The following is a 12,591-nucleotide window of genomic DNA, read 5'->3' as shown; positions in this document are numbered from 1 at the left end:
ATCTGTCTTTTGTTGCTTGCCAGTGTTGGAGCATGTATCCACTCCTCGGTCATCTGCCACTTATGCATTTGTTTGTTTTTTTAGTGTGTCTGATACGCATGTGTCTTCTGGTGACCTAGGTTGGCCGTTTCTCGATTAAACTTCAGTTGCTAGTCCAGCGTTGTCCTGTGTTCTTCTTCTCCTCGTGTCTCGTTCTTTCGCTGGTGAAGTTATGTCTAACCAAGGTTACTCTCCAAAAACCATTGGCAACCAGTGTGCATGGCCACACTTAATGCACACTCCACACAGAGATGCATGGGTAGGACAGCAGGCTACCTGTGTTATCCACACGGTGAAAAAGCAGTAGAACAAGAACAAGGGGACAACCCTGACACAACACTGCGCGGGCTTTCTTGGGAAGCTCGAGTGAGAGAAACGACATAGCAGAGTCACGATAAATCATCCCGTCCGCAGTTGGGACGCTGTGTCTCTCCCTGGTGCGGCCGCTCACCTTGAGCCACTTGTAGCCCTCGATCTGGTAGGGCCTCATCACGCCACCCGTGAACAAGGCCGGCTGCCCCTCCGGGAGATCCACAGCGTGGGGGCTGTTCACCGGACTGGGCTGTGAATGCACCTCTTCCTGTTTTAGGACGGGAAAGGAGAAAGGAAAAAAAGGTTAACTGATTTGCGCAGTTAGGCCAAACGCGAACTAGCTGCGCTAGCAGTTCGGTTTTTCCTTCAGTTCCAGTGTTCAGATCCAGTGTTCACGGATGGCAGTTGTTCGGACAACGATAACGGGTTAGTGTCCGTATATGCGGAACTGGTCATTCTCTACATTCATAGATCCCCGGGAGTCTTCATACCACTCCTGGCGCCGTAGTGAAGCAATTCATCACTGCCCGTGTATGGCAGGTGCTGCCACCGGTGGGGACTTGGGTTGGGTTGCGATACGGGTTGTTCTTCCCGAGCAGCCTCTTACTATCTGAGCTGTCGCCTGCCAAAAAACAGGCTTCAGGCAAATCCACAACAGCTGAATGCATGGAATGGTCATTATTTATTTATTTATTTGTTTGTTGGTACTATCAGCCCCAATAGGGCCTGGGTAGCAGTGGTTATATGCTACATTATACAAGAGCGAAAGGAAAAAAAAAACTGCGAAAACAGTGGGAACAACAAACAGTGCGAAAATACAACAATTAGGTGTTAGCGCAGTAAAAAACTGGTCGTCTCTTTGACATGTCCCCAAAAGGCATTCTTAACGCTCAGCGTTCACAGAGCTTCTGGAAGCTGCACCAACTGCAAGGGAAATACTGTGGAGCCGACATTAACTAACGAAGGAGAAGGACTCCGTACAGGCGCAGTTGACTATCGATAGTTTGAACTAGAGAAGAGAGCCAAAAGTGCATTCGAATTGTCGCGGAGTTCCAGTCAAAGAGGAGCATATAGGCCTTTTTGTCCCTTTTGTTGAGCACTGGTCGGAACAACAGCGCGGAATATGTTTTGCGTGACTACTGCTGCGTGATTCACTTCCCAGCAAGGCATACACTGCCCAGCATAGCCAACACATTTGCTTACACTTGAAGGGCCACAAGCACATCCTATACTGCTGAATCCAGCCAATATACAACATTGCCGGACCATGACACAGGATGTTGCCCAGTGGCCACTAGCAGTTGTGACTAAATCCTCCACACACGCCGTGCTCCACACACCACCGAAACACATATATCACATCATAAAGCATATATATAAGGACATATATCAGTTTCAAATGAATATTTTCTACGCCCCACCTGTTGTTACTAGATAAAAAGAAGCAAGATGCCAGTTCGCACCGACTAACCTGAGAAGATGGCACCGACGTTGGGTCTCGCATAGACGACTTGGAGCTCCTCGCTGGATGGAGAGCAGAAAAACACCAGTCAGGAAAAGTTGACGAAGCTTCCTGTAGTATGCACAAGGCCATCATGCAAGACTTTCACTCTGAGTTTTTGTTTGTCACTCAAAAGGGTGCATCTGTCTGATACACAGCACTATAGAATATATATAAACTACAGATTTATATGTTCAGGCATATGTTCTCAATTATTCCACACCAATTGCTATCCAATAGGTCGAGCTGCTCAAGTCTGTATCACCAAAGTGTCATGCAGTGCCACAGAACCATACTTTGTTAATGTGGCACTGACCTGGGCCAATAAATAACAGTGTCTCATTGCAAGCACAAGTCCAGAACTAGGGGCAACAGAACACAAAGTGGTGTGTCTCTGTCCATTTTATTTCCTTATCAATACCTCAAATTACCCAACAAAGGGGTATTACGTGAGGGCTGGGCTGAAGATTCAAATGAACTGTCTGTTGACCTTCACACCCTGCACTAAGTTTGCAATAGTGGGCCATTTTTTGCTCCCATTTTCATGGCTATTACACATCGCTTTGAGCATTACTGATCAATCCAACTAACATATTTACTCGTGTAGTGAACCCATTCACATAATGAACTCGCCCCCATACTTTTAGAATACTTTTACCACACTAGAAAGCCGACAAGTGCAGAGTGCAGCAGTTTAAACCAGAACGCTACAAAACATACTCTAGACTGAAATGCTATGAAAGAAGCAGGAGCTCCAGAACCCCCAGTGATCTGGAGAGCTCAAGGCTGGCAGCGAAAATGTCTAATCCCTCTCACACCACACCTCACGCTTACACATTCGCATTACACGAATCATCCTGCGAGTTTTTTTTTTAATATCGCGTAAAAAACGCACACCTGACCTTCAGGGTTGGTGTTCAGCATGTTTGCTTTATCTCTCCGAAATTGGCCAGCGCCACTGACTATCACAGAAACCGCCAGATCTCACCGTGAACCTGAGATACAGCAAACACCTTTCAAAGCGAACAAAGCTAAACAACAGCAACACAAATGTGGCTGACTGCACACATCTGTTCATGATATATGGAAGGACGGAGACATATAATGTAATTTCAACTCTCGCAAAAAAAAAAAACTGTGGAAACTTCTTTTCCCTGCTTTATGAACCTTACCCCCAACTTGATATCAACTTTTCTGAAAAAAAAAAAAAAAAAAGTGAGTTCTTCACAAGTAATACAGCAGTTGCGTACAGCAGCATGTTTCAATACACAGCCAGCCATTATTCATTGAGTTTGGGAATTTTTTTTGCACACCCTTTTTTTTATTATATGTATGTCAGGCAAGAAGGAACGGAAGCCAAGAGACACGGAGCTCCTAAGCGTCTTTTGAAAGCCACTGGGGGTTCCCTGAGGCTGAAACAATTCAAGACCTGTGCTCTGGTACACAGACAAGCGCAGCCAATTCGTTACGCTGGTGTCACCACTGCCTTTCACTACACTTGGTGACAGCAAGAGAAGAATGGGTGAGGGAACAAACCCGTGTTTAACACATCCTAGTTGAAATCAAGAGGAAGAAATGGGCTTGGGCAGGGCATGTAACGCGGAGGCAAGACAACCGCTGGTCCTCAAGGGTAACGGAGTGGATTCCAAGAGGAGGCAAGCGTAGCAGGGGGCAGCAGAAAGTTACGTTGGTCAAATGTTTAGGGGAATCCCCCAAGGTGGAGTAGATTTGTAATAAGGGAGTAATTACTCATTGACATCCACCCAAGTGCAGCCATACGGCTACACAGGAAAGCTATACAGCTTTCGCAGAAACTACGTGGTTAAAGAAAAATTCGTCCTGGTCTGGGGTTCAAACCCGGGACCACCGCTTCACCGGAGCAGTCGCTCTACCAACTGAGCTAACCGGGACGGCAAGCTTATGGTAGGGCGAGAGCGAATTGATCAATAACTCGAAGTGAGAACAGTGTTGGTCAAATGTTTAGCAGAATACCCCAAGGTGGAGTAGATTTGTAACCAGGACGAATTTTTCCTTAACTGCGAAGTTTCTGAGAAAGCTGTATAGCTTTCCTTTGTAGCCATATGGCTGCACTCAGGTGGATGTCAATGAGTAATTACTCCCTTACTAGAAAGCTAGGTGAGTGGATGAGGCTAAGAAGTGTGCGGGGATATGGTGGCCGCAGCTGGCGAAGGCCAGGGTTAATTGGAGAGACATGGGAGAGGCCTTTGCCCTGCAGTGGGCGCAGTCAGGCTGATGATGATGTATATTTTAGACTGCATGCAAAGATGGCGACAAAATTTTTTTTTTTTGTTTCACTACAGCTGCACACTGCATAAAATTTTGACTCCTGGTGCGCTTTGTGGTGTGTGTGCCCCAACCCTACCTTCATCTGCACATCTCAACCTGCTAGCTTTGTGCAACGTACGTGATGACAGGGACGATGCTTTCCTCTTCCGACTGGACGGCTTTGGGGACTCTGTGCTGTCCTGCTTCTTTGACGCCACCCTGCTTGAGGCCCGGCTTGCCTGCGCGGCAAAAGGAAGGTCTGATATTAGCGCAACGGGCTCCCGGTGCCCGCAGAAAGTGGACGCGGAAGAAGACCTGTTCCCTGTTACCAGGCAATGGGCGCACAAGATGAGACGGCCATTCGGAAAGGCTCCACAAGAAAAGGCCACATGACAACCACAGCACAGAACCCATCAACATGAAAACCGTAACTTCGTAGTAAATCGCCAGATGTCAAAAAATTCCACTTTCAGCTAGATTATGGAAGAGACCATTCGATCGCTACTCGAACATGTTCTGCTCTCAACTGGAAAATGCAATCTGCACGTTCGCTTTTCGCTTCCAGCTAGACCCAGCTGATATGTTTACCTCCAGTCAGAAGGCGTTCTTTCCAGTTACTCCAGCTAGAAATGCGGCTGGAAAAGTGCTTTTCCGGCCGGAATCAGAGTCTTCATTTCCATGCGGGTCATTATGAGGTGGAAAATAACATCAAACCAATACACGCGATTCTGTGCGAAATGAGCTTGGACTGAGGTTTAGGGAGCAGCCTGGAAGAATGAGCGGTAAGACAGCTATGTGACAGCAAGGTTGAAGTATGCACCTACATTCGGAAAAAGTGACAGCCCTACACGAACATGGATGATTCATGCAACCTCATTTTCCTGGGCTATCCGCAATACCAAGCCAGCCAGAATAGCAGTGCTCGATGCTGTTTATACCCAAGTCCCGAGATGATCAACCAGTGTTTAGATCCGCACACAAACGATGCCTGTTTGTTCCCTTGCAGGACACAACTGCACGGGCACCAAACAAGGCCCAACACATTATGCTTGGAGTAGAAACATCAAATTTACGGGCCCCGTTTCTAACTCTACAAGCATGGTGTGCGACATCAGCAGACCAGGAAGTGGATGAATAATAAGTCCGTGTGCCTTGGATACTAATTTATCATACTCCAGCACTTTGCTTGACGGAAGTAGTTTTTTTGTTTTTTGTTTTTTTTTTGTTACTAATTCCGCCAAGCAAAGTGTTTCTTTCTCAGCAAATCACTTTATAATTCGCTCTTTCATATATCAAAAAATAGCTCAATCATCCAGATTTTCTATATCACTGACAAAATTTTTCTTACCTGTGTAAAATGGAATCAATTGGTGCTTCAGTGTTACTTTTTCAGCCTCCTTCTTCCCACGTGCAGCTAAAGATTGGAACGGCCTTCCCCAGCATATCGTCGACATCACCTGTCCTTCATCATTTGCTAGCAATCTAAACAACATTTTTTGTACATGATCACAAATTGCATTGTCTTGTACCTTTTCTGCTTATCCCACCCCTTATGTAATACCCCGCGAGGGGTCTTTAAGGTAATAAGATGAAATGAAATGAAATACGTAATTTCACATCCCGGTTCGTGGATCATAATTCACCCGCCAATTTCTCGAACTTTTTGTCACACATTCAGTAACTGGTCCCCCTGCGAGTGTGGGACATCGCTTTTGCATGCACACAACGCACTCTTTCAACTAGGGTTCTCTGCAAATAAAACAAAAAAAGTTAGGGCTTTGACACAGTTAGACCGAACAGGACGTGCGAAACCACTTGAGGCAACACCGCCTCAAAGCATGCAAGATCTTATCATCAGCTGCTATAGGCAGCCATGAGCGGGGCGGGGGGAGGGGGGCAATTCCGTGCGTTGACGGGGCAGCTGCGCAAAGCCTCCATCACTAGTGTTCCGTGAAAGTATCAAAGGTTAAGGCTTCACACATACCTCGGGTTCTCCAGCTTCCCCCCTTAAGTGGTGCTTTCACGCTAAAAACCTGAACCAACGACTGGAAAACGTGCAAGGACAAGGGCAGAACCAAACCTGTGGCTCGGGTGACGCAGCGTCCTGTGCCTTCTTGCGGCCTGTGCTGTGCAGCTGCTGCTGCTTCTGTTCCCTGGCGGCCTGCTCGGCATTCTGCTTCTCGATGCGCTTGATGAGGAACTGCGAGTACATGTTGCTCGCGCGCAGCAGCTTCTTCAGCTGCTCCAGGCAGGTGTCGCGCGCCAGGGCCTTTTGCTCCCGCTGACTCAGAACCCGCTGCGAGGGGGAAAAAAAGAAACGCAGATGACGTAACGAGACGGAGTTTTTTAAGACGGAAGCCTTTAATGCCTCATCGTTGTAAGCAGCAGCTGTCGACAGAAATGTCACGCTTTTCAATTGGTCGGAACGGTCGTGACGTCACAGTGCGCGAATTTCAAACGGGGCCAATTGTTCTTCGGCTAGTAACCATGCAGCCAATTAAAGGGATCGTATAGTGATGCTCCAAGTAAGTGGAACAGAGTTTAGTTAATTAGGCAATTAACCAGTTAGCCTAATTAACCTTTCTAGTCAAACCACATAAACAAATAAAACTGAGTAGGAAATTCGTAGAGTTGGGGAATCGAACCAGGGTCTCTGGAGTGCGAGACGAGCACGCTAACCACTCCGCCATGCCAGCTCGATCCACTCTTAGAGGCGAAGCTTAACATCTTGACCACACATCAGTGACACAGGCAGCAGCAACACTGCGCTTATAAGGCTTTCGCCTCACTGCACTTTAGGTCAACAAAGTGCCCCTCTGAATTTTTGTTTTCTTCTTTAAGAGACACTTTAGGCAACTCCATACATTTTTTGCTCTATTGCGATAGCATTAGAGTTGTCATCACACCAAAACCCTGCTGACATCATAGGCGAAATTCACTGATTAATCTAGACAGGTCACGTGCCCTTGTGACATTGGGGCGCCCGGATTACGGCTTCCTTTAGAAAGCTGTATCAAGGCACCCCATGTGACGTCATCGCAACCTGACCACCAGGTTGTGAGCAATCTAATTTCTAGACAGCACCCTAGACAGAGAATTGAAATCAGAAACCAGAAATAAATGCGATATATGCAAATGCCGCCGACGTCACTGCACTGGGGACGCCTGCTACTGTAACTGGCAGTCCGATAATGGTGGCTGATAGACCAACAGCTGCAAAGAAACTGGTGCACACACACACAGAAGTACAAAAGCTGCAGAAATGTCAACTCATACCTATAGTTTTTTACTGGAAGTAGTAATCCATGGCTACAATGCAAAAACAGGGCACAGAAAATGAGACACAGCATAGTGCTATCAACGTTTCAACCAGCTCTCTCACCTTCTTAAATACTATGGACATTGCCACATCACTGCGCTAAACACAGCATCCCTGTCCAAGACAACAAAACCTCTGTGTTTAGCCGCCACGGTGGCTTCAGTGGTTATGGCGCTCGGCTGCTGATCCGAAACGGGCAGCTTCAATACCGGTCATGGCGGTCGAATTTCAATGGAGGCGAAATTCTAGAGGCCCGTGTACTGTGCGATGTCAGTGCACGTTAAGGAACCCCAGGTGGTCGAAATTTCCGGAGCCCTTCACTACGGCGTCCCTCATAGCCTGAGACGCTTTGTGACGTTAAACCCCATAAACCAACCAAAACCTCTCTGTTTGTCTGCAGCTAGCATGGATTATTCTGCTCTTACAGGTTATGTGCATGTTTGTCTAGGAGCAAAAGACGCATTTACTAGTGAGAAAATTGCATTAAAAATAGAATATTCCCCCCTCCCCCATTCAAATTTATGACATCAAGGCCAAAACAGATACCATAATCACTATTTAAAAGTGAATGGTCGTGTAGACCAGCTTCAGGAACACGTGCACAAGATAACTGTCCCAATGTCATCGCGATGTGTCTGAAGACAGCCAGTTGCATTTACTATGGGCCTTTCTAGCTTATGAAAGCCAAAGTTTTTTTCCACAAAATGAGGTTCTTCATCAATCGGACATGGTAATCTGTCAATACAAGATGATTAAATCAGCTCCATGGGAATTTTTCCCCATGTTGACAGTAGCAGAACTAAACAGTTTTAGCCCAAAGGATAGGGACAGAAAATGCAGGTACACAGGAGTGAAGTTTATCTTCAAGCCACCCATTTTTATGCAGTCAAAAAAAGATATTAAGGGACAGTAATGCACAGTACTTACTTGATAGTGTATCATGAAGCATGTATGCACCAGCCACAGTCACTTAAGTTACGATAATACTGAAAACCGCACCTAAAGCAAAACACAGCCTTTCTCCATACAGCTCGAAGGCTATCACAGCCACGTCATCATCGCACTTAGAAGAGTAGTTGCGATAATATCACAAAAAAAAAAGAGAGAAAGAAATTGTCCCACTCTATACAGTTGCTAAAGAATTCTGTACGTAAAACACTGAACAACTCATACAATAAAACAAGCAAATGACAAACTTTATAATTTAAGGATTTTCTTTTGTTTTCAGTGTTATGTTGTAGTCAGCCTGCCTTACATACATGTTTTTCAACATGCACTTCTTTTTTAGCGATCTTAATGGCTTAAGTAATTTGTTTCTTCTGTTGTACTGTCAGCATTTGACTGGGTAGCGTGATGATATAACCACAACAGCTCAGCTGGGAGTTGGACGGAGAAGGGTTCTTTTGCTTTTGACGTCGCTTGACAAGCAGGCACTGCTTGACACACTATCAAACAAGTGTGACTACTGTGCCATTAAAAACAAGAGTGCACCATTGGAGAAGAGTGTACTAAGCTATTTAGAAGAAAAAAAAAAACATGGGCAGCACACCATGTATAAAATGGGAATCGGCTAAATAAATTACTACGGCGAAGCATTTTGTTTTCCCCCTACACATCGCTGCAACTTACGCTCCGCCACACATCGTAAAGTGTTGCGCAACATTTCTACGAATGCGCGGCAATTGAGAGAACGGGTTCCAGACAAGATGCTTTCTTTGTATTTGTTTTCGCCCGTTTTCTCGCACATCCAGCGATTACGCAACAGTAAAAGCGATCAAAATGACAGGCACGCACAGCGTCTTCCGCAGAATGAATGCTACGTAAACTCGTTGTCTCGCAAACCGAATGCGATGTCGTCTGCGTCGGTGTGAGGCTTTAAAATAACGCCCGTCAAGTGGGCAAAGCTGGTGCAATAGACTTACGGCTCGCGAAACGCAGACTCTCTAAACGAAACTGAAGTGTATACGAGACACACAGATAATGGCCCATAAACGATCGATGATCTCCCAATGGCAGTGGACGGCTTCAATAGAACGCGGGAAACTACGCATGGATGGCTGCAGATCGAACACACAGAAAACAAAGAGGCAAAAACAATGAATCACAGACGGAAACAGAGCAAGACATGAACGTAGATAACATAGTGCACATGTTTTCATGGTAGTGAGAGACCCGCTTCTACGTTCGTCAGATCCCGCTCTGCAGTGCCGATTCCGCGTTTTATCTTTTCGCGCTTCAACTTTGAGGACACGTTCGGACATGCCCCAGCGTTCGATGTGCGCTACCACGCATCGGCGGCGTGCCGCGTTCAAAGAGTGGTCACCGTACCTGCTCTTCTCTTTTCTCGGCCTCTTCGGACAGTTTCTGTTCTTCCTCAACCATTCTTTCGGTGAGCACGGACTCTGCAGCGGGAGCGTCGATGGTGGTCGCCATGGCTGGTCCGCGCGTCCAAGCCTGCCAAGGCACGAGCGGCGAAGTGCGCGTTGCACGAGACACAGGGCGTCTGCCAATGACTGGCAGGCTACTAACTAATGCCGAGTAGTCAGCTGCTAACTGTTGCCGATTAGCGAGGAGATCGGTCGAAAAACAGCGCTTTGCATGAATCAATCGGCCGAGCACGGCACGCAGACGACAAAACGAGAAAAGCCCGCGAAAATACTCCGGGATGGCAGCCGTTCCGCAGCAAATTGAAGATTACCAACTTGTCAAAGATATCGTGAGTTAATGACTTCTTTATTCCACACACATAAAAATAAATGTATTTTAACCACCCCAATTATTGCGTTCATTGCGCACACAAAGATTTCGGCAGAATATTTTATAATGTGCCGTCGGCGTTGCCATAACAACTGGCTGCCAAACAGCAGACGACGCGCGTTTCGTAGCGATGAGCAACATTTTGCGTGTAAAGTGCGCCGTCATTGGTAATCTTTTCGACTCCTTGCATTTTTCTTGCGGAGAAATCTGACAAAGATGAAATACTGTTAAACTTAAAACAGCAGCTAACGAGTGTCTTTCTTATTTCTTCAGGAGACGCAGCTATCGGCAAAACGGCACTGATTCAAGTGTTCCTGCATGACCGTAGCTATTTTCCTAAAAATTATTCCATGGTAAGTAGCAGGTAAAAAACAATGGCATATTAATAAGGTCTTCTCACTGACGGCCTTTCGTTTGTCACTGTTCTTTCACACAAGACGACAGGAGTCACGCTGTCAGTCGGCAAAGTCAACATCCCGGATACCAAGGACGCTGTTGTAAGTAGCAAAATCACACAGCGGCTCCCTAGATTTAAATTTTAAGAGTTCCAGCACAGCACTGGCATTTAGAGCTTCAAAGCCGCTAGTGGGTGTGATATACAGTTTCACAGAATCCTAAATTCCTTTACTTCCACAGGAGCTGTACCTCTACGACTGCTCAGGGAAAGAAATCTATTTAGATTTCGTCCAGGAGTTAGTGAGTACCGTGGCAAAAATTATATACTTGTAGCGTAGAGCGTACCGCACCGCTTACCGTGTCCCACCACTTCGCACGCGCTGATTGGTCTCCAACGCGGCGTCATCTGGCGCCCTCAGGCTGCGCATGCGCAGTAGCGGAGCACGGTACGCGCTATGCTTAAAGTATCCATTATACTTCACCGGTCAAAAGCTGCTTTCACCATTTTCTATGTAACTGCATGGTTACAGTGGGCTGATGCACCGTTGGCCATAATTATGTTCGACGCATGCAACGAGCCTTCATTTCAACATGTCTCAACCTGGGCTGCGAGGCTTTCAAAGAACAGCACCTGTGGCCCCAAAATAGGTGAGGAGCGTCTGTCTTCATCGCGTCTTTGTTAGGGCATAAAATTTAGGTATCTGCCTGAAATAATAAGATATGCAGTGATGCAAACTAATGCAGTTATATCTGTAACTGCCATTATCAGGTGTCCTGGTGGGGACAAAAGGAGACCTCAAAGAACGCCGCCGAGTCTCTCAGAAGGAAGCCCAAGAGATGGCGGAGCGCATTGGCTTTCACTACCTGGAGTCGTCTGCGGTAAGGCACTTAGACTGCGATTGGCTTTCATTCAAACCATGCATTTAAGCGTGTCCCCCAACTTGCAGAAGGAAGCCGAGGGTGTCCAGGAGCCTTTCTTCTACCTCGCAAGCCAATGGCACAAGACCCACAACGAGAAGAGCGAACTGCCAGAGGACGACTTGTGAAAGAAGTGAACGTCACCGATAATCTCTCGTTGAGTGGGCTCCTCATCAGGATGTCAAGGAAAATAAAAATGTAAGGGCTACCTGTTCAACATACAACTGGCCTTATTTCTATGAGGACGCAAAACAGGCCAGAAGCAATATTCACACCAGAAGAAGACAAAGCAGTATAATTTGCAGTGACTGTATAAACAACTCGCTATCAATTTATGTAGTGCAGACTAAAAAGCCTGAAAGATAAAGTTGTTTATCAGTGCAAAATGTACTGCAAGTGACCTTGAAGAGACATTAAATATGACTACACACTTCACAATTGTTTCCAGAGGGTGGAGTTTGCATAGCCTATGCCATTTTATGCGTGTCCAGATACACTTTTTTTCACGAGAATACTGCTGTCAGTGAGGCTGTATCTTCTGTACTCTAACACAACCTGTGACATCATCAGTTACATGAACACTGTAGCCAAATTGTTGGTTTCATATATTGATGCAAGGTGGCTGTTAGTATTTGGCAGACTTGCCGGACTTATCAAGCAAATCTCACATCATCAATATACACAAGCGTGCAACCTCCAACTATGTTTTCCTCTCGATGGAATCCGGTCGTTCTGCTGGTAATCTCTTCAAATTATATGCCTTGCCCAGCTCCCTTTCTTCCTTTACTTTCATCTAGAATATTCTCAACTTGTCTTCATTCCCAAATCGACACTACTCTCTGTCTGACTCTGTCACACCTGACAATCTGCTTTGAATCGGCCACTACACTATCCTCAGCTTCCCAACTAGCACTTCTTTTTGTCTCCTAAGCTTCAGCACCATGGGTAAGTAGTCGTGGCATACATTAATTACATGCTTTCTTTCCGAGGAGTAAGCTTCAAGGATTTATTTCCCTTTTCAGCACAATAAATAACATCCAGCCATAATCAAGATTTACTTCAG

At 46.1% G+C, this 12,591-nt stretch overlaps 2 protein-coding genes across 3 annotated transcripts in view; one reads left to right on the top strand and one right to left on the bottom strand.

Moving 5' to 3' along the window:
* LOC149347394 (lymphoid-specific helicase-like) overlaps nucleotides 1-10,121 on the bottom strand; it is a 40,726-nt gene extending 30,605 nt beyond the window's left edge. Inside the window, exons 1-5 of the mRNA XM_089587047.1 lie at nucleotides 9,786-10,121; nucleotides 6,219-6,434; nucleotides 4,278-4,377; nucleotides 1,823-1,875; nucleotides 491-619 (exon numbers count right to left, since the gene is read on the bottom strand). Of these exons, the coding sequence (XP_089443173.1) occupies nucleotides 491-619; nucleotides 1,823-1,875; nucleotides 4,278-4,377; nucleotides 6,219-6,434; nucleotides 9,786-9,890 (603 nt within the window). The 5' untranslated portion in view covers nucleotides 9,891-10,121. The remainder of the gene's footprint in view (nucleotides 1-490; nucleotides 620-1,822; nucleotides 1,876-4,277; nucleotides 4,378-6,218; nucleotides 6,435-9,785) is intronic.
* A 195-nt stretch (nucleotides 10,122-10,316) lies between these two features.
* Nucleotides 10,317-11,684, top strand: LOC149347393 (intraflagellar transport protein 27 homolog). Of its 2 annotated transcripts, XM_089587048.1 has the most exons (7): nucleotides 10,317-10,381; nucleotides 10,488-10,567; nucleotides 10,652-10,711; nucleotides 10,851-10,910; nucleotides 11,141-11,258; nucleotides 11,380-11,489; nucleotides 11,558-11,684. In XM_089587048.1, exons 1-7 carry the CDS (start codon nucleotides 10,345-10,347, stop codon nucleotides 11,654-11,656), a joined length of 564 nt encoding a protein of 187 aa, XP_089443174.1. In that variant the 5' UTR covers nucleotides 10,317-10,344; the 3' UTR covers nucleotides 11,657-11,684. The 2 variants fall into 2 exon arrangements, with proteins under 2 accessions (XP_089443174.1, XP_089443175.1); XM_089587049.1 differs by lacking the exon at nucleotides 10,652-10,711.
* The last annotated feature ends 907 nt before the right edge of the window (nucleotides 11,685-12,591 follow it).

The sequence above is a fragment of the Amblyomma mixtum genome, chromosome 4, assembly GCF_055824585.1.
Source record: "Amblyomma mixtum isolate Tamu chromosome 4, ASM5582458v1, whole genome shotgun sequence".
Taxonomy (NCBI): Eukaryota; Metazoa; Arthropoda; class Arachnida; order Ixodida; family Ixodidae; genus Amblyomma; species Amblyomma mixtum.
Note: the sequence above shows the minus strand (reverse complement) of the source record. Positions and strands in the feature narration are given on the sequence as shown.

Excerpts from the sequence above, each read along its gene's own strand:
- LOC149347393 (XM_089587048.1), top strand. The coding sequence starts at position 10,345 with ATGAGCAACATTTTGCGTGTAAAGTGCGCCGTCATTG. Across the intron at positions 10,911-11,140 it reads TAGATTTCGTCCAGGAGTTA|TGGGCTGATGCACCGTTGGC; the intron begins GTGAGTACCGTG and ends GCATGGTTACAG. Across the intron at positions 11,259-11,379 it reads CACCTGTGGCCCCAAAATAG|GTGTCCTGGTGGGGACAAAA; the intron begins GTGAGGAGCGTC and ends TGCCATTATCAG.